The sequence below is a fragment of the Nilaparvata lugens genome, chromosome 1 (genome assembly GCF_014356525.2).
Source record: "Nilaparvata lugens isolate BPH chromosome 1, ASM1435652v1, whole genome shotgun sequence".
Lineage (NCBI taxonomy): Eukaryota > Metazoa > Arthropoda > Insecta > Hemiptera > Delphacidae > Nilaparvata > Nilaparvata lugens.
In genome coordinates, this window is record NC_052504.1 from 34,541,085 (window position 1) to 34,562,948 (window position 21,864).

Below are 21,864 nucleotides of genomic sequence, written 5' to 3' on the forward strand. Positions count from 1 at the left end.
TTACAGCACTTGTGCGTGGGTAATGAGATGAGATTATGTCATTAACAAACAACCATAAGACAATGAACTTAGAAGGGATTCGAGCCCAAGACTGTTCCGACTGTAGTTTATCAAAAGTTAATGGCAAAAGTCTACAAACCTACGATGAGCATTATTTTATTTCCACGATAAAATAAATTGGAGAGTTATAAGCCCTAAAAGAGCAAAAAATTGTATGAAAAACTGGTATTTCAAATATTTTTACACTTTGAGAGCGAATATCTCGAAAAATATTAGAGATATCCCTAACCAATACTGTACAAAAAGTGTAAAAAATTAATCAAACTTCATTTTTTAATAATTAGTCATGTCCGTTGAACGTGTGAGCAAAAAATTGAACATTGTAACTTTTAAACAACTCTCATCCTTTTAGCACAAGGGGTAAGGATGGGTACTTTTGATATGATCACCTCCTAACTGGTCCCAACAAAGCTGCGAGGTAAAAAATTGTGTTCAAAACATTCCTTTGTCAATTGATCTATTATTGCAAAACTAAAGCTGCTGCAACAGTAGTAGAGAAATACTTAAACTCTAGAAGAAGTTGGTAGATATAGAAATGAATCATCATCATTTTCGATCTCCGTCTCCAGTTTCCCGGGTGCGGTTTACGATGCCTCGCCATGTCTGTCTGTCCAAGTAGCTCCTCTCCTCCTCCAACCTCCTCCAGTCCAGTCCTCTCTCTTGGATCTCACTCCTAACCTGGTCTCGCCATCTTCTTCTTGGTCTTCCTCTAGGTCGTCTTCCCTCCACCTCTCCGTGTAGCCACACCTTCGCCGTTCTAGTATTCTCCTATTCTCCATTCTTTCCACATGTCCGTACCACCTCAGCCTTGCATTTGAAATGTGGGTCAATAGGGTCTCCCTCTGCTCCACCTCCTTCCTTATTTCGTCGTTCCTCACTCTATCTCTCCTCGTCTTCTGCACGCATGTCCGCAAGAACTTCATCTCCCCCGCCTGCAGCCTGCTCTCCTCTCTCCTGTTTGTGGTACAGGCCTCCAAGCTGTAGCTGGCAATCGGCACATAGTAGCTACTGTAAAGAGTTTGTTTGGTCTTGAGTGGTATTTCCTTATTCCACAGAAGTGTCCTTACTTGTTGTTATAGAAATGAATATTGTAGAAAATTATGTTAGCTTCAATTTTGTATACAATAGTCATGTCGTGAGATCCATAGTTTTCGAATTATATGCGAGAAACCAAACAATAGTACCTTTATAACACCCCCACCCCATTAGTATAGCAGGTAGAGGTGGGGACTTATGATATGTTTACATCTTTTACTACCCTAAACAGAATTGCGGAGTCAAAAATTATCTTCCAAACTTTTTATTCTATACCTTTTTTTTGAGAATTCATTACCTGGAATGATGTATATGAATGTCATCATTTTGCAAGGTTCCTCTACTTTTCACTAATAACATGGAAATAAACGAAATCTTCCAACTTAGATTTTATTACAAAAATGTTCATGATCACATGAATTTTTCAATAGTAAAATATGGTAAAAAAACTTAATATAGCCTCATTCTTGCGGAATGTAATCTAAATAATCCTTATTATACGGTGACTTCCATTGCTTCAGCATCTGAAACAAACCACAAGACAGTGATGAGTATCAATAAAAAAAGTAATATTTAAAAATAATAAGATCGTTGCAGAGTAGTTAGTAAGTTAGTTGGAAGTTAGCTGCAAACATTAGGAAATATCAAACTCAACACAACAATTTCTACAGATTATTACTACAAACCAGTACTCCGTTCTTCTGTACGGTATTAATTCACAATAATACGTACTGAACAAAATGACATTGTAACGGGTGTGTTTTTATAGATGTATAAAACTTTAAATTGCAATAAAACAATGGCTTATTCGATTGACCTTTTTTTAAATCTAATGATAATCACTGTGGCATTACATTTTGAATATGATTTCTTGCATATGACCGCCACGGCAGGCTCGGATGTAGTCCAATCTGGACGTCCAATAATCTATTACTTTTTCCAACATTTGTGTCCGTAAATCGGCAATAACATGGCGAATGTCTTCCAATTGGTCAAACGTTTGTGGCTTATCCGCATAGACCAAATGACTTTACATAGCCCCACAGAAAGTGGTCTAGTGGTGTTAAATAACTAGATCTTGGAGGCCAATTCACAGGTCCAAAAACGTGAAATTAGGCGGTCACCAAACGTGTTGTTCAATAAAACTGATGTGGCACGAGCTGTGTGACATGTTGCGCCGTCTTGTTGGAGCCACAGCACCTGGACAGCATGATTGATCAATTCAGGAATGAGAAAGTCAGTAATCTTCCATAAATTGGATGGACTATCCAACTGCTGTGCTCGATGGCGGATGGACTCATTCGGGTCTTCCTCAATGAAACGTTCTACAGTAGCAATAGCCTCTTCTGTACGCACCGTACGGCGTCTCTGGGGATGCGAGTTATCAATAAGAGTATACGTGGTGCAAAAGCAAAAACGTTCCATGGTTGATCAAATTAACTGCTCTGATGGATGATTTTGTCTACAATAAAATGGATGTAGGGGGCGATATATATTCCGCATAGAACCATTATTTTCGAAATAGAATTGCACTATTTGCAAGCATTGTTTAGGGGTGAGTTTATTCATAATGAATTGCCAGACAAAACTGAGAATTAATCACTCAACAACTGTTGAATACATCGGTATACATCTTAAAAAATACATACTGCAAAATGTTGAACACTACAAATGATTCTTACCTCCTCCAGCTGACTGGTCATACAGGTACTCATCCTGGTATTCTTTCAAAAATTGCGTGGAACGCCCCTCATCAAGGAACAACGAATAAACTCTTTTCACATCATCGATACCAACCTACAATCGAAATCATACCATTCTTGAAAATGACTAATATAATCAATAAGAACAGAGCACAGAATTAATAGATTCAACGTTGAAGCCAATTAGTTTTGCTTGTCAATGCCGAAGAGTTAATATATATTTTGTTAAACGAGCGAAGTGTGGTCTAAGATTCAGGTCAACGGTTTCGCATTCCTCTTTATGTATGTTTGTTCCGCATTTACGGCGAAACGCAGCAATAGATTTTCATGAAATTTGATAGAATGTTTCTTTTTGGATTGCGCGTCGATGTATATGTAAGGCTTTTTAAAATTTTGCATTTTAAGGATAATATGAAAGGAAAAGGAGACTTCTTCAAAATCCAATATTATCGTAGAAATCAGACTATAGAACTATTCATAATAAATCAGCTGTCGAGTGGAATATGCAATGCAATTGATAGCTCAAAGTAACATAGTATTTTCTCTTGACCTTTCTCTGCTTTCAACTCGGGCTGACCAGTTGACAGTATGACTTGGAAGAAATATTTACAACAGATGATAAGCATTGTTGATACGCCAACCCAATCAGCCATTGGCCGACATTGGCCAACTGACATCTCGCCGACACGACAGGACTGGACAGCACACAATTTACTCTGATGGACAGTATTAGAGGAGGCTTTGGTTTATAACTGCGCGAGGTCTACTGTTCACAGAACTACTAGTGTTAAAATTAGAGATTTCACCTGGATTCGTACTTATAAAGTTATATTTTAGATCAGAGACAAGAATTCTCTACATCGCACATAAAACATAGTAAAAATGTGCATTTCTTTCAATAAATTTAGCAAAAAGTTGATGAATTTGGTTTGTGAAAAATGTAAATAATAAATTTAAATTTTGGACTCCAAGTATCCCATTAGCTATTTACTCTTCTCTGTTTGACTTCAACTCTGTTCGTATATTCATATTCATTTTTTAATTTAATTATACATAATGCATTAAGATGATTGGGGGAGGAACGACAGGCACAGCCCAAAACGGTTCAAAGAAATATAGAATATATTTGTTCGATTGAGTATCATTGCTCATTGGTATAATTTAAAAATTCTTTACAGCATTATATTAGACTAAATAATGAAATATATCCTTATTAGGCTAGTTTCACACACATTCGGTTCGGTTCGGTTTGCTTTCTGTTCGTTTTCGGTCAATTCCGATAAGTGTGAAACGGTAATTCGGTTTGAAATCGGTTCCGAATGGCATCGAACGCCCCCTCGACACGATTAGGTTTTATCATATTCGAATTCGTTGCTAGGAAACCGGATACAAAAACAGTTTTCACACACGCTCGGTTTTTTGTTTCTATTTTAACCTGATATCGTGATTATCTGTTTCAAAATCTTCAATGTCAAAATCATATGGTCAATATGCATTCCAGTTAGTTCACTAGAGAATTTTTTCTTAATAAATAGTATGCTAAAACAATATGAAGATAAATTAACACTCAGGGAGAATTATTTTTTTTTTAATGAAAATTTCATGATTTCATTACTGGAGAGAAGAGATGAAGGTTATGTACCATGTGTCAAACAAGAAACAAATTTCAATTTTAAAAAATAATCACCTCAACGTCCAAAATTAACATAATCAAAAAGAAACTATTCAAAGAGTTCACAATTTTGAATTAACTTGAAAATTTTGTAGTTCAAGAAATCACATCTTACTATTTGAACACAGCTGTGTTTGAGAAGAAAATATCTAATTATAACCGTACGAATTAGAACCTGATAATATGTATGAAAGTAATTGAAAGAATAAGACTTTGATATTGTCAATACCACTTTTATTTATTCGAAAATTAATTAATAATTCAGAACCAGGTTTCATGGTAAAACCTACCACATCTTCAGCTGAACTTTTCTTTCAATTATGGAAAAATACCACAACATCTCATACCATACAATCAAATGTATGAAAGTCTTATTCGTTTTCGGTAACGAACCGAAACGAATGTAACTGAATGTGTGAGAAGCTAGCCTTGAGGAGAAAGAAGTACTAGAGAATATACATAGTGGCCTATAAGTCAGTTGACGCTAGCAATTTTTCAGGTCAGCTGTTTTAACACACAGCCGTTAAAGGTGGGTCTTCGTTTGTGCATATCCGCGTTCGCCTGCGTAAGCAATTAGTCGAAATAGCAACTTTCCCAAACAATAAATCGTATCTATTTGTGTCGTATCTATTTAGTTGATATCTTATGTCGTTCCATTTAATATAACAGTGATTTTAATACTAAATACGATATCAACTGAATGGATATGTTAAAAATAGATTCAATCTATTGTTTTGGATAGTTGCTATTTAGACTTGACGCATACGCAGCCGATCGCGGATCCGCACAAACAAAACCCACCTTAAGATTTGTTAATCACAGTTTAGTTTGAGGTTATGTTTGATGGTTGTTCGTGATAGATTGTTCCATGCTATTCGAAAAACATTGAATATAAAGTTAACAACAGAACAGCTGTCAACTGACTTATGGGCCAATCTGCATCTGCTAGATTACTACTATAGTAGAACATCTTAACTATTATAAAAACAGTGAAGCATCATCTAACCTCAGTTCGCTTCCTTTTTCTACTGACAAGACTAGCAGTAGTGATTAGTTGGATGGCATATCTCAGTGATGTTTCCACTGCAATCTTAGTTAGGACTAAAAGTGCGTCCTCACTCATTTCACAGTCCTCTTCCTCACACCTGCGATCAAACAAAAATAAACATTCGACAAAGTTTAATAGGTGTAGAATTAAAGTTAGATTCACGTTATAAAGTCAGTGGAAATGATAGAAAGGTATTGTTGCCACTTTTCCTTTTCCTTCTACAGGGTACGCCAGAGAAACTTACTTATTTGAAAAAATTCCCACGCGTGTATTGATGGTGTAGAGGGGCAGGAGGGGTCGCATCTGGAGGAGGAATTTCTAAAATGTATCCTCCCTCAAGCAAGTAGCCATCATGCCTCTGGTCGAGAGAGCAGCGGGCCTTCGCATTAGAGAGCTTCTTTTGTAATGGTCGATCTTGTTGTTGCAAAGTAACGTGTCTTCGGCGCTCGATTTGAAATTCCTCCTTACAGACTCATTCCTGGCCGTAATTCGTTTCTGTCGTGGATTAGCTCATTTCGGGAGTGTGGAAGTGTCAGAACTCCAGAAAATATCGAAAAAGTGAGGCAGTCAGATGTGCGTTCTCCCCGGCGTTCGGTTCGCGAACACGCAGCTGCTATGGCAATTTCCGACTCCACTGTTCGACAATTTCACTGTTGTGAAAATTTCACATTACAATTTTTTCCATGGCAACCAAGATAATTTTTCAAAAAAAGTTGAGGAATTGACTGAACGCTATTTTGCTGTCTGTCAAAATGCATTTGATATGCTGATTGACAACCTGCCTGAAGACGCGATCATTTTTTTTTGTGACGAAGCTCATGCGATTTTTTTCATGAGGTTATTTAAATTCCCTGGTTTATGTCGATCGACCACGGACCATAGCACATCTCAACAACAATATTCGCGACGCCATTGCCAACATACCGATTGATATACTGCAACGAGTGGATACAAATTTCAAAAGTCGACTTCATCAGTGTATGCGCAATGGGGGTCGCCATTGATCTGATGTCATTTTCAATAATGCATGAAAAAAAATTGGGATATTGTATTCTCATATAAAAAAAGATTAAAACAATAACTAAGTACTTTTGTTTTTATTGACCTTTCAAATAAATAAGTTTCTCTGGCGCACCTTGTATAAGAGATAGCTGCAACTCAAGTTATCCCGGTATCTATGATCTGATATTTATTGTTGTTCTTGTTAATGATGAGCAATTCTATCTCAAATATATTTTACTTGCCAAAAAAATGTTTTCTCATTGTTTTACAATTGAGATTAAATTTATTGGTGATTCATCATATTTCTACATTGTCTACTAACTATTTGGCAACGGTGCGGAGTTGGATAAGGATATAGCTATCTCCTTTGTCTAATGATAGACAAGGATAGAAAACCAACTTTAATCAGATGCTGACTTTGAATCCTACTATTTGAAATACAGAAATAATTAAACGTGATTTAGAAAATGTGCAATCGATTCTAGGAATACCCAGTAGCGGTAGGCTCAACTCTCACTTACGCCTCTCAGAAGAGAATCGACTCTAGTCGAGAGCATGTATTTCTAAATGGTGGTACTCAGACCAGTCGTTTCTAGTCTCCGCGACGTCACCATTTGAAAATACATGCTCTCGACTAGAGTCGAGTCTCTTCTCGATCTGAGTCGCGTAAGTGTGAGTTGAGCAGTAATGTTTCTCAAGCTCAATACGTAATATTAGCGATTAAGTAGCAACACAACACACCTAATTTTGAGGATTTCTTTGAGTTCGGCCTCTTCGTATGGTGATGTGGGTATGATGACCATTCGATCGAGCAGGTCTAGAGGGAGTCCATGCGGAGAGCTGATGTTGGTGCCTCGGATGCGAGTGATGCCTCGATTCGTCGCCATTATCACTATCGGAGCCATCTCATCTTCTAGAGCCCGATTCAGGAAAGAAAAGCATTCAATGTCCAACATATGAACCTGTAAATAATTACGACTCGTGTTAATTAGATTCGAACAATTAGAATTGGAACAATATGTCCTATTTTTAAAAAGGGGATAAAATGGTATGCGACAACTTCAGGGGAATAACTCTGATAAGTACTTCATATAAGTTTTTCTCTGCATGGCTTTTGAAGCGTCTAGGTGTGTATGTGGAAGAAATAATGGGAGAGCATCAATGTGGTTTCAGACAAGGAAGAAGTACAATCGATCAAACTTTTACCATGAAGCAGATGATGGAAAAATGTTTTGAGTATGATACAGATCTACATCTGCTTTTTGTTGATTTCCGCCAGGCATTCGATAGCATCAGGAGAGAAAGAATGATGAGAATATTACATGCAAATGCAATACCGAGAAAATGGATTAGTCTCATAAAGCTAACAATGTCCAGCACAACCGCTCAAGTTAAGATAGGTAACAAAACTAGCCGAATGTTCAGTGTTACTACTGGTGTTAGACAAGGCGTTACTCCCTCTGCAACACTATTCAATTTGGTTCTAGAGATGGTGCTCCAGAAACTGGAGAAAAGCGGAACTATAGTCAACAGAACTAACCAAGTATTAGCTTATGCAGATGATGTTGTCCTAGTCTCAAGAAATCAAGATAGCCTCAAAGAAATTTTCAACAAAATAAGGGAAGAGGCAAGAGAGGAGGGTCTTGAAGTTAACATCAATAAAACTAAATATATGAGAATGTCTGCAAATCAAGCAAGAAGGCAAGTATGTAAACTGGAAATAGCCGATAACTGTATTATAGAAGGCGTCAGAGAGTTCAAATACCTTGGGGTAACCCTGAGAGCAAACAATAAGACCAGTCAAGAAATATACAATCAAATAATGATGGGCAACAGAGCATACTTTGCTAATCTTAAAATATTTAAAAGCAGGCTAATATCCAGAAAAACAAAGGTGAAAATGTTCTTGACGCTAGTGAGACCAGTTGCAACCTATGGGGCCGAAACATGGACTATCTTGAACAAAGATGAAAAAGCATTAAGGTCAAAGAAAAATGTACAGAAGAATCTGGGGACCAACATGTGACGGAGGAGTGTGGAGAGCCAGATTTAATAGTGAGATAGACCAGGCCATTGGAGCAGGAAATAGGGTGAGTTTCATAAAAGCCAAGGATTGAATGGCTTGGACACTTAGCCAGAATGAGTGGCGGGAGGGTACCATTAAAACTGCTGGAAGAAAGAATGCTTGGAACGAGAAAGAGAGGTCGACCACGGACAAGATGGCTGAACGACGCAATTGAAGACCTCCGTGTGCTGGGCGTGGCAAACTGGCGACGGAGTGCACAGGATAGAGACGAATGGAGGCGCTATGTTGAGGAGGCCAAAGTCCACCCAGGACCGTAGAGCTGGATAAAGTAAAGTGGAGTAAGTCAATTAGATTACTGACTTATTTATTTATTTACATTACAATATGATAACTATTACAATTATAAATAACACAATTTCAAAAAAATAAGAAAAACCATCATTTTTGTATTACTAACTAATTCCATATAATGGAATGACTCAATAAATATAGCCTAATGCGAGAATATGAGCAAAATAAAAGTCATTAAACATCTATGCAAACATATTGAATTGAAAACATTGAATATTTTGCACCGACTCGAAAGAAATATTTTTTACTTCTATTCTCAAGATCATTGGAAACTTCTCAAAAGTAATATTTGAAGAATGATCAACTCAACTTATCTTATAAAGAATCCCTTTACGTAATCTACTTGAAACTGTAAGTACATCAATATTAATACTGTAAATAAACATCAATCATCATTATTTACTTCATTTCTAGCGTAAAGTTTCATCGAAATATTTTAATGAGATTTTTTAATATCCAAAACTTGGCACCCATAAATTCCATCTTGGGAGAAGTACAGCTCTTCCATAAAATTAATATTATAAAAATAATATGAATGACTAAATAATAATAAATATCATTGATAGCAAAAGGTAGGCCCTGAAAGTAAGGAAATGAACTAAACTTTCTAAAGGAATATTATTGATATCAATTTATCAAATTTTGTATTCAAATTTGTAGACCTTGAAAGGGTTACCATTTGAAGAGCCGACTTCTCTGAATATGATTTGAAAAATCGCTTCACAGTGGTTCAGACTCCTCCTTAAGCTGCACTCATCGCTCCTCATTCACCATCACCACGCACAAGCCGCAAAGTGCATGAGGCAATGAACCTCAAAATACAATAACAAATCGGTAAGATGGTTTTCTACATTGAAATTAGCCTTAAAATATAGCAACTTCACCTCATCAATGAATAACACTCCAGGAATGATGTCAGCTTTTCCTTCTTCCCTCCATTCGCCAACTTTGGCATTGATTTGCTCACGAACTTCAGATTTTATCTCGCCAGTGTCACCTGAAACATATTACTGTACTAATAATTTTTTGTGTACAGATACTTAGGTACTTTATATGAATACGAATTCCTCTCTGAAAAAATTTATCAGGATAATCAACTTCGTTACTCAGAGGTGCAACTGAATATTACTTAGATTATAAAAAAAAATCCAGATATTCCATCAAATAATATACTGAAATTGTTTCTATCAAAACCAACATTGTTATTGGAATGAGCTGTGATAATCAGAGTGGTTATCTGAAGCAATATTAACTTATGTGAATAAAGAATAAATTCACATTAATACTATAATATATTTTTCACTCTAAATAATATTAGGCCTATGGAGTTTCATTTATTTATTAATTTTATTTACACATGCACAAAATCAAAACAATGATTGGGAGAGAAACAACAGAATTAATGCAAAACTATTTCTCTCCAGTTGTGAATGCTTTACGCCTTTTGGCCAGCAAATTGAATCAATCATCTGTCATACAGGCCTTATGTAATCAATCCTTGTTGTTCGAAGCACACCTTAGTATACTTCAGTTTATAATATTATTTACCACCAATTAAAAATTCTTAAGCGTCTCAATAATTTATTTCGCTTTTCAATATTGTCAAATAAATTACCTGAAAAGAGTGCCAGGAAGCCATGAGTTCTGGAGTTGATGACATCCACCTCATGCAATGTAACAGTGTGAACAACTTCTTTTCGTTTTTGCAGTTCTCCTTCTGGGCACTGCACAAACCTAAACAACATATCTAATACTGTAATGCATTATCTTAATTAAATGTACTCATTCTTATGTAACACCTTAGAGTCAAGTAAATTCAAGTAGGATTATCTGTTATAAGATAAGCATGGCCCAAATCGGATACTTATACAGCCATATTTATTAGCACTTACACTTACAATAATTATTAATATAACTTATAACTAACTCTAACTGCAACATTGAACTTCATATAGTTTCCTCTTGATTCAACCAAAATAATTACCAAGTGCCGAATGTATACGCAACCTACATATAGATTTAAGAATAAGAATAAGAATTTTATTTGCCATTAAACATATAAACATCAATGCAATAGGCTTCGTCAACAAAATATAAATTTGAAATACATATTACAATATAATATATAACATGAAAACTAATTATAGCTCACAGTCTAGCAATACTACTAATATCACAGTCTAGAAATTCTCTTAAGTTATAAAATGGATTCTTTTTCAGCCAATTCTTTACCACTAATTTAAAGTTTTTTTCTTGCAAATTTCTTATTGCTATGGGGAGTTTATTAAACATTACATGCCTCTGATACATATGACTCCTATGAGTTCTAGACAATCTTACATAGGGTGTGAGAAGGTCACCGTTTTGTCTGGTATTGTAATTATGGTTATCACTATTTTGAAGATAATTTCCCAAATTGTTTCTCACCTGGATTAGATTGTAGTAAATATACAATGAAGTCACAGTCATTATACCAAATTTAATAAAACTCTCTCTACAGGAATCTCTTTGCTGCAGGTTAGCAATAATTCTGATGACTTTTTTCTGTAGTATTAACACCCTTCCTGCATTGCTGCTGTTCCCCCACAGCATAACTCCATAACTGATGAGTGAGTGGAACAGGCCAAAATTGGTCATCAGTAGTGTTTGAGTACCTACGCAATATTTTAACTTCCTTATAAGATAGACTACTCTTGAAATTTTCCTGCATACAAACTCCACTTGCTCTTTCCATGTTAACTTATTATCTAAATATAAACCTAACAATTTGACTGATCTATTCTCACAAACATTATTCGCCAATGAAAAATATATATTCTCAGTCTTATCATTATTAATTGCTAATCTATTAGATTCAAACCATACTATACTTCCATCTATTATACAAAATAATCAGCCAATTTCTCATATTTGCTATTTGAGGTGTGTACCACTTGTTACAAGATTTTTTCTTAGCACTTTCAACATAAGTAATTACAGGACAACATATATTAAAATGATTCAATATTACATTCATAAAATTTTCAAAAGCTACATTCAAATTTTCATTGTAACAGTTCTGAGATCAGTTAACATTCAAAAATCTATTCTTAAGTTCTAATAATCTGTCATCAGTTATTAATAGTTTGGTTACAGTCTTGTTTCGTACATTCCCAGTCTTAGAATCTTCTACAGAAATCTCCAGCCACACCCCTGCATGATCTGACAATCTTCCTTCACCCAGCAATGATACTTTACATAAATCAGGTTGAATATCAGTGACAATATTATCTAGGCAAGCTTGCCCCCTAGTGGGCAACTTATTCGTACAATAAACATTAAAAGATCTAAGAAGATTTAAAAAATCATTACAAGCCAAACTGTTAACATCCAAGATATTTAAATTAAAACCTCCTGCCAATATAATAGATTTACAACTTTTTGTGAGAATATATTCCAACAGATTTTCAAGATACAGAAAGAAAGTCTTTACATCAGAGTTCGGAGTCCTGTATACATTTATTACAATAATAGAATTCTCAATAAGCTTGATGGCTGAAGCCTCACATAGAAAATCAGTGCAAAGATTGGCTACGTCGATAACTTCAAAAATTTTATCTTTCTTAACATATATGGACGATCCCCCGTGTGACTGTGGTGGCTCTCTACAATAGAAACTAGCAAGCACGTAATTAGATGGCACATAACAATCTATTTCATCTCTCACACACCAGTGTTCACACATACATAAAACATCCACTGGTTTGTTTACAAGTTCAGCTTCTATCATACTCAATTTATTTCTGATGGATTGTATATTAATATGAAGAATAGATAATTTCAATTTATTAATAGAAATATTTTTATCAACACCACCTTTGAGATTGTTACGGTTATAAACTGGAATCTTATATGAATCACTTGTCGAAATGGCAACATCAGTCACAGTTTGTGTGCATACAGGCGTAGTAATCGAATCAGACCTTCGCTCCTCTACTCTTCTAAAAATTTGCAGTTATTCATAACTTATAAAGTCTCGGATTATAAATACGGGCACCATTTTTTGACACTAACCTTTATCCAAGTCATAAGTTTCGACAAAAATGTTGAACAATCAATTTATCAAGTATAAGAATCAACGCAATTTTTATAATTTATACTCCAGAATCTCACGTTCAACTCATTAATTATAGTCCATTCAATGAAAGGCTATAGAGGGAAAATTCTGCAAGACAATTTTTGACCCCGCAGTTCTGTTCAGGGTAGTGAGGAGGTAAACATATCAAAAGTCCCCACCCCTTCCCCTTGTGCTAAGGGGGTGGGGGTAGTTCAAAGGTACCACATTTTGCTTTCTCGCATATAACTCGAAAACTATGTATCTTACGGACATAGCTGTTATACGGTATACAAAATTAAAGCTTACACAATTTCCTAGAATATTCATTTTACAAATGTTTCTATATCTTTCCTAGTTTTCAAGATATCCGCTCTTAAAGGTGTGATATTTTTGAAAAAACACGTTTTTTTGCTCTTGATACCCCTTACATTACAGTTGTTTTAACAATGAAACGAAAACTTGGAATAGTGAAATAATACATCATTTCAAAGAGAATTTTATGCTTTACAAACCTACGATAAGCATTGAGTTTTACGATGCATTGCTGCAGAGCTATAAACCCTAAAAGAGCAAAAAAATGTATAAAAGCCTGCTATTTTAGCAATTGCACACCTTCAAGAGCGAATATATCGGGGACTGTTAGGAATATCACAACATTCCACTCAACAAAAAGTGTAGAGAATTTATCAAGCATAATTTTAGAATAGTTAGTTATGTCGGTTGAACGCATTGTTCTCAAGATTTGATCGCGGAAGCAAAAAGCTTAAAAATGCAACTTTAAACCATCCTCTTCCCCTCAGCATATGAGTTAGGAATGGGGACTTTTGATATGTTCTCCTTCTAACTAGTCTTAACAAAGCTGAAAGTCGAAAATAGTGTACAAAACATTCCGTCCAAATTCCTTTTTCAATTGGTCTATTGTTGAAAAATTGGAGATTTCACACTCAACACTAAAGCTGCTGCAAAACAGTTGTAGGGAAGTGCGTAAAAGTGTGAAATTATACATCAAATTGAAGAGAACTTGATGCTCTATAAGCTCATAATTGATTTTTCCCATCAATTATTAAAAAGTTATAAGAGCATAATTAGAAAAAAAATGAAAGCAAACGTGTTTTTTTTTCAAAAATGTCACACCTTTAAGAGCGGATATCTCGAAAACTAGGAAAGATATAGAATAAGTTGTGAAATGAATATTCTAGGAAATTGTGTATATAATAGCTATGTCCGTAAGATACATAGTTTTCGAGTTATATGCGAGAAACCAAAATGTGATACATTTGAACCACCCCCACCCACTTAGCACAAGGGGTAAGGGTGGGGACTTTTGATATGTTTACCTCCCTACTACCCTAAACAGAACTGCCGGGTCAAAAATTGTCTTTCAAACTTTACCCTCTATACCCTCTTTTGAGCATTCATTGCCTGGACTACTGATTTATATTTCAGATTCTCGTAGATCTCATTAATTTATCTTCATACTAAATTTGTTGAAATAAAACACTTTCATAGAAACCGACTAGAATTGACTGAGAAACTGTAGTCGACAACATAATTAGTACACTTTCTGTTTAAAAATTACACCTAACAAAATGATCTGCAGACAGGTAGGGATATTCTAGATTAATGTACAGAATTGAGGACTTATCGAGAAGTGATGCCACTTACGAATAATATGATATTACTAAAGTGAAGATCTCATAACGTTTCCAAAAACGGCTAGATGAGTTGTTGAACAGTTGTTACAACAGATCTTTACCATTGTTCATCAACTCATGATCATGATTGTAATTGAAGAAATCAACTGTGATGAATGATCAGAGAAAACTCACAATCAACTGTAGTTATAGGGTAACTGTGGAGCAACTCTAGTTGAAGAGTAACACAAGTAGGCCTAACTCTGAAGCAATAATTAAAAACGAACCTGGTTTGTGGCCCAGTAGCATCGTAATCTCTGGCGCGAGTGAAGGATCTTCCCAGCCTGCTTATCTTGCCTGTTGCTTTGTCAATCGTAATTACATCACCAGTTTGGATCTAGACAAAACAATTACTTCATTAATAATTAATTTCATTGGAATTCCAAAGACCTCAATTCATTAAAGGATTGAATTATTCTTATTGTCTTATTGGTAAAATAAATTCTGATATGAATGGTGTCCATCAACACCAAGTTAGTTACGCTATTAATCGTATAAGAATTTGTGAAATTTCAAGATTTATTAGCGAAATTATTCAGAATTAAGTCAGTTACAGAAATAATTGAAAGGCAACAGACAATTTATTCTGGATTGTTTTCACTTTGTGAAGGTATATCACACCTATAGCCAGCACAATAATTAACTGTGTTAACTCGTACTTATTTCTCTACAGAGAAGTTAAGTGTGCTCACTTAAAAACCTTCACTTTGCAATATAATTTAAGTATACGCTAACCGAATTCACTCTCTAGTGTTTGATTTTATGAACTGAAAATCTGCAATAACATTTATAGATGCTCACCTTTTCTTTGGTTAGAGATTCGATCATTTTGCTTCCCAAGTCATACATTGTTTCCATCTCAGTGCTCTTCAATGTCAGCTTGCCGGTTTTGCCTCCAGTGCCTGATGCTGGTCGCTCTATTTGAATTTCAACCACTTCGCCTTCGATTATTTCTGTTTCTTCTCTACAAAAATCATGGAATTATTTATTTTATGAATAAGAAAAGTATGAATAAAAGCAACAACTACTTAATAAAAGCAACAGCTATAAATAGCTGTTAAATATCAAAAGCAATATCAATATCAAATGCTACAGCTATAAATAAAAGCAACAGCTACTTGGAGTGACATGGATCTTGCAAAAATGGATGGTTGAAAAGAGATGAGGTTTTTACTGTGACAAAAGCAAACTCTACTCCTGACGGATGCGATTGAACAAGATTGAAAAAGGGATAATAATGAAATAAATTAAAAATTATCTATTTTTTATTCCTAAATACTACATCTATAACATTATTCATCAGCATTTGAATAAATGCAACTTTCAAATCTAAAGATGAATATGATTAAAGTGAAAGTTTCCTAACGATTCCAAAAAAAAAAACGATCAGCAGTTTTCTGCTAGATAACAATTAGTTATAACTAGAGATCTTTACAATAGTTGTTTAACCACTCATCACCATAGTTTCTTTCCATCTGAACAAGGAATGGTAAAGGGGATAATTTAATTAACTAACATATTAATGATGGGCAGAATAGACAAATTATACTTACTTGATTCGTACACCGATCGATTTTCTAATAGCCTGAGTAAGAGCTTCAGTTTTGCTCATTTCCAAGCTATATATTTCTGAGCCAGCCATACTGGTGAATGGCGTATCAGCTCCCAGTGCTTGAGCGAGCCCCATAGCGATTGCAGTTTTACCTGAAAACGCAGTTTACGAAAAAATGAAAATTATTTAGAGGACTAAGCAATTTATGAAGCACTTCTTTCACTTCTACAATAGTAAATTTCAACTTATTTTTCAAGTCTGGACGCATTTCAGAGCGTTGAGCTCCATCTTCAGCAGGCAAGTAGTATCTTAATACTCCTGGTACTCCTTGCCTGCTGAAGATGAACCAGCGCCCTGAAACGCGTCCAGACTTGAAAAGTAAGTTGCAATGACAATTGTAAAAGTGAAGAAGTGCTTCATAAAGTTTAATGATTATCAATTGTTAAATATAGGATAAAAACCTTTGGATGAAACTGAACAATCATTATAGAAGTATGAAAATTACATAATGAGTATTATTTGTATTGAAAACATATATAAGAATATTAAAAACGATAAAGAAATACTGAGTGACCACAGAGACAACCTTGTGTCAATTAAGAATAAATGATAGAAAAACTATCTTATTTCTAAAAGCACCTTAAACTCCCATTATAATTATCGTAGAGAAAAATATGTAGGCACCTGTGCCAGGCTGTCCAGCCAGTAGGACGGCTCTTCCGGCAATTTTTCCATCTTTGACCATGGCAAGAACCACACCGGCTGCTCTTCTGGCCTTCAGCTGGCCAACCATGCCTTGCGACACCTACAAATAAAAACCTTCATTTGTATTGTGCGTCACCTATTGCAACCACAAGCATTTCTATTTCAAGCAAAGAGTGTACCTTTCATTTGTTTTCAGCGTAACAGCTATACTTCTTGAATAGTTTAGATTTAATTTATGATACTCCGAGCCAAGCATCAGTGTTGTAACTGATTCATGCTTGCGAAACCTATTGCAACCACAAGCATTTCTATTTCAAGCAAGGCTTGTTCAATTTCTTGAATATTTGAGATTTAATTTATGATACTCCAAGCCAAGGAAGCATCCTTGGTGTAACTGATTTAAAGTTACAGTTGGCAACCTTTTGTGATCGCCAAGTTTTGCCTTCATAACCAAACTATGAGCAGACATGGTGAGTCGGATTTGTAGATCACGTATAAAAAAATTGAAAGACAACAAATAGTCGATTTTGTAGAACAATATCGATTATTTATAACAGCTTTAATAAAAAACCAATATAACTATGACTAATATAATATACTACGAACTACAAAGGAGCTGAGGCCATGGATTTACGATTGAATACAATAATTGCTTTACAACTGAAACTGAGAGCGGTTGCTTACTGTTATTTGAAAATAATTGATCCATAGGCGCTCGGCAACAATCGAAATATGTATGTGGTTTACTATTATGTTATTTAGACACTACAATATACAATACCTAATTCAATTCAATATTATATTGATGCATGCTAAAGCATGCTAGGAGCTAGACAAAACTCGTTAATTATCATCTAGAAATTTCTCAACAATAAGTTCACTTGACATTAGAATGCCTGGAGGAAAAAATGTTAGAGAACAAATATCAAGTTTAGAACAAACTTATGATTCAAAATTTGGTTATTCAAACTTAATGATGATGCCTAGATAAGAATAAATATAAATATTAAGGAACAAAAATCAAACTTCTGATCCATAATTTAGTTAGGTCTATATAAATTTAATGAAACGTGTAGAAGTTACTTATAATGAATAACGCTTTTCTAGAGCTCTTGTAAATTTCTAGTTCCTGTACATAATGTAAATTTATTTCTAGTTATTTCTGTAGTAAGGATGAAATTAATCTATTTAAAGACCGAGTTTTCTTTCTCACAAGTTACGAGGCAAATTTATTAAAATATACTGCCAGTTTTCATTTTTTCTCAAAATTGATAGGCCATTTTTCTCAACAATTGTAGGTCTACTGGTGTAATAAAACGAAAAATCTAATTTTAAGGACAATTTTTTGTAACATTACACTTGACAAAGAATAACAATATTGTATTATTAAAAACTCTCTTTGTTTTGCCTTGACCCATCATATGCAATATGGTACAACTGTAGTCTATTTGCACTACAATATAACTGCAAAATAGCTAATGGGAAATGCTGAACAACCATTCTACATAATGTTCTTCTGTATAAACTACAGAGAATAGGCTTCCGGGAACTGTGTTGAATCTATGTGGATGTTACTTGCATGAAAGAATACAAATCCTTGAAACCAGTAAACTAAACGTCTGAATATGGTCTTTTCAAGGATAGATAGAATATTATGTAGGCCTATACTTATTTAAAAAGAAATAAATATTTAAATGAAATGATCAATTATTAAGATAACATTTCAAGAGTTACATGAATTGATTTGGATGAAGTTGAACTGACCTTTCTTGGCTCGAGTCCATCATCCAGGCCGAGTCCCCGGATATGAGAGTGAGCACCAATTCGTTCAATGCGGGTTATTTCTCGAACTTCTTGATCCTTAGCAGCTGTGATAGACTGCAATAACAAATACAAAGATTGTCTAATAAGTAAATAGAATTTATTACACATGCTTGAATTTATATTCAAGATTTGTTGAATGCGGTTGACGTCCAAATAAGCTCTTGCTTGTGCGTGAGGAATGAAATGAGATTAGGCCTATTAACGACCATTCAACATTCAATTTTATTGTTGAAACATTGATACAATGTATAACAAAGTCAAAATTATTATAAAATATAAAACTATGAGAACAATACATAAAATCTGAGAAAGACATAAAAAATATCGTATATCTATGAAAGTCATTTTACATCACATAACCTATTCAAAAATAATTAATTCCTGTTATAAGGACATTTTTTTCAACAAGATAAGTTTTAGTTTCACTTTTAAAACATTCAAAATCATCAACCTTAAGACTATCTGGCAAGTAATTATAAAGTCTTGTACCAAATTCAATAAGACAGTTCAATGTATAGGAATAATAACACTGTTTAACTATGAGTGAAGAAAGAAGCATTTCTTGTATGATGACTATAAACAGAGCTATTTGAACAGAACAAAGCAAGACAGACTAAGTTTTTCTTGATGTATAACAAACATTCCAGTACATGAATAGCATGAAATGACAAAATTTTATAATGCTTGAAAAATGGTTTGCAATGAGACCGACTACGAACACCAGCAATAATTCTAACGGCTCGCTTTTGCAAAACAAACAGTTTTGTAACATTAGTATCATTTCCCCAGGCATTAATACCATATTCTAAATGACTATGCACATAAGCAAAATTAACAGTTTCATCCTTGACGTGAATAATGAACAGAAGTGGGCCCAAAATAAATCCTTGGGGGACACCTGATTTTACTTCCAAGATATCTGAATAGCAGTTTTTGTGAAAGACAGACTGATACCTTCCACTTAAGTAAGATGACATAAGACTAATAGCAGCATTGTCAAAACCATAAAAAGTTAAGTTTATTTCATGAGATATTGTATCAAATGTCTTAGACATAACATAAAAACTACCTTTTACCCTATGACCATCATCAACAGAATAAAATAATACAGATCTTCATGAATTCAGAGACAGCCATGTCAACTGCAGTAAAATACCAGGTTTCTGAGCCGTATGTGATTTTTGGTAGGTCTAATGAGTGTATTGTAAATTTTGATCTTGGTTGCTCTGGATGGTGACCGAGAGGTTATTAATTTATTCGCATAGTAGGCACAATTTCCAGCTAGGCTATGTATGATTCTCTGTTTTATCTTATCTCTCATGATTAAACACATTCAATAAAATATTTTTATAATCTTCTAAAAAATTTGAATATAATCAGGCAGCTCTAAACAAGAGACTTATGCAGATCAAATATATTAACTTAATGATCTATTTTTAGAGATAAAAATAAAGTGTAAAAGCAATTTAAAAAACTTATTTCAAAACAGCATTTGAATTTTAGGTTATAGCGGTAGAGCTTTATTTGTATCTATATTCTATATTTAATCTTGAAATTAAACATGGAAACTGTAATAAAAAAGTTCAATTATTTACTTACTGCCATTATTTACCACTGAATACAACACAAAATAAGAAATTAATGATCAAACATTGAAATATCAATCAAACAATGCTCAAACGTGCTTGGAAAATCACCCGGTTTCTAGGATACAAGCATCGTTCGTTGCTCTTCTGTCTGTTTCTAGTGTTATTTTGATTCAAAGAGCATAGAGAAGCCCACAACACTTTACTGTGAAATAAGCTGGAACACTGAAGAAATTAGCACTAGGATTAAATTGGTTTTTCATCAGTTTGGGATTGATTAGAATGAGAATATATTATTTCAAAACTATATTTTCTGTTGTCTTTGAATTTAAAGAGATACACAAGATATGTATTGAAAACCTTTTCCAACGCAACCTATCTGAACGCATTATAATTTTCAGAATTCATAGCGCAGTACAACCTATGTTTAATACTGTGATACAACGTCGTAGACTATATATCATAGCTCCGAAGCCATATCTACGTACAGAGCTACAGGTGAGCAGTTGTGAAACAAAAAATATAGGGCATGATTGTATGCTTTCGGCTGTTGTTTGTTCGAAATTTTGTTGGTGAATGCGAATCACTAACAAACAGCCTCGGAAATCGGACAGGAAATATGGATAACAAATTGTATTTACCTTAAACAACTTAGATTTGGGGCATGGAATTTTCGAACTTAAGCAACTCATGGAACTTGTGACATAATGGCAAATAAACTTTATATATATATATAGTGTATAAGTGTTTTTAATCTATCTGTGTCGTGTGTATCCTGTTTATATTTATACACAACACGGATAGATTAAAATATTTTTGAGTGTTTTTAATCTATCCATGTCATGTGTATCCTGTTTATATATATATAAATATATAATATATATTTTTAATCTATCCATGTCGTGTGTATCCTGTTTATATTTATATTATAAAACTTTAAAGTGTTTTTTGTTATGAATATATATATATATTCCAAGCTCGGAAACCGGCCCTTAAAAACTTATGTACATTTAAACGAGAATTTTTGGGGGCTGGGCCCCCTTTGTCAATCAACCAGGAATACTTTAAAGTTTTGACAGAAAACACTTTAAAGCTTTATAATATAAATATAAACAGGATACACACAACACGGATAGATTAAAAACACTTAAAAACTTACATTTAACCGAGAATTTTCGGGAGCTGGGCCCCCTTTGTCAATCAACCAGGAAGTGAAGTGGTGCCTTCTCGAAAGGGGGCCCAGCTCCCGAAAATTCTCGGTTAAATGTAAGTTTTTAAGTGTTGTGTGTATCCTGTTTATATTTATATTAAAAAACTTTAAAGTGTTTTCTGTCAAAACTTTAAAGTCTTCCTGGTTGATTGACAGAGGGAGCCCAGCCCCCAAAAATTTTCGTTTAAATGTAGATAAGTTTTTAAGGGCCGGTTTCCGAGCTTGGGGTTTAGCTAAGTTCTAGACTTTAACTGGCTTTAAACTCTGGAGTCAGAAAATTGGCTTTATAATTTTGCTTTC

The 21,864-nt window shown here is 34.4% G+C and overlaps 1 protein-coding gene across 1 annotated transcript; it reads right to left on the bottom strand.

Moving 5' to 3' along the window:
- Positions 1-1,460: 1,460 nt before the first annotated feature.
- On the bottom strand, positions 1,461-20,753 carry LOC111051842 (ruvB-like 2). Its single transcript, XM_022338413.2, has 12 exons — positions 20,368-20,753; positions 18,709-18,822; positions 16,924-17,044; positions 16,241-16,391; positions 15,489-15,651; positions 14,915-15,024; positions 10,513-10,631; positions 9,782-9,894; positions 7,262-7,482; positions 5,477-5,615; positions 2,778-2,892; positions 1,461-1,619 (listed from the first exon to the last, which is right to left on the bottom strand). The coding sequence occupies exons 1-12, from the start codon at positions 20,371-20,373 to the stop codon at positions 1,591-1,593; spliced, it is 1,401 nt and encodes a 466-aa protein (XP_022194105.1). The 5' UTR covers positions 20,374-20,753; the 3' UTR covers positions 1,461-1,590.
- Between the last annotated feature and the right edge of the window lie 1,111 nt (positions 20,754-21,864).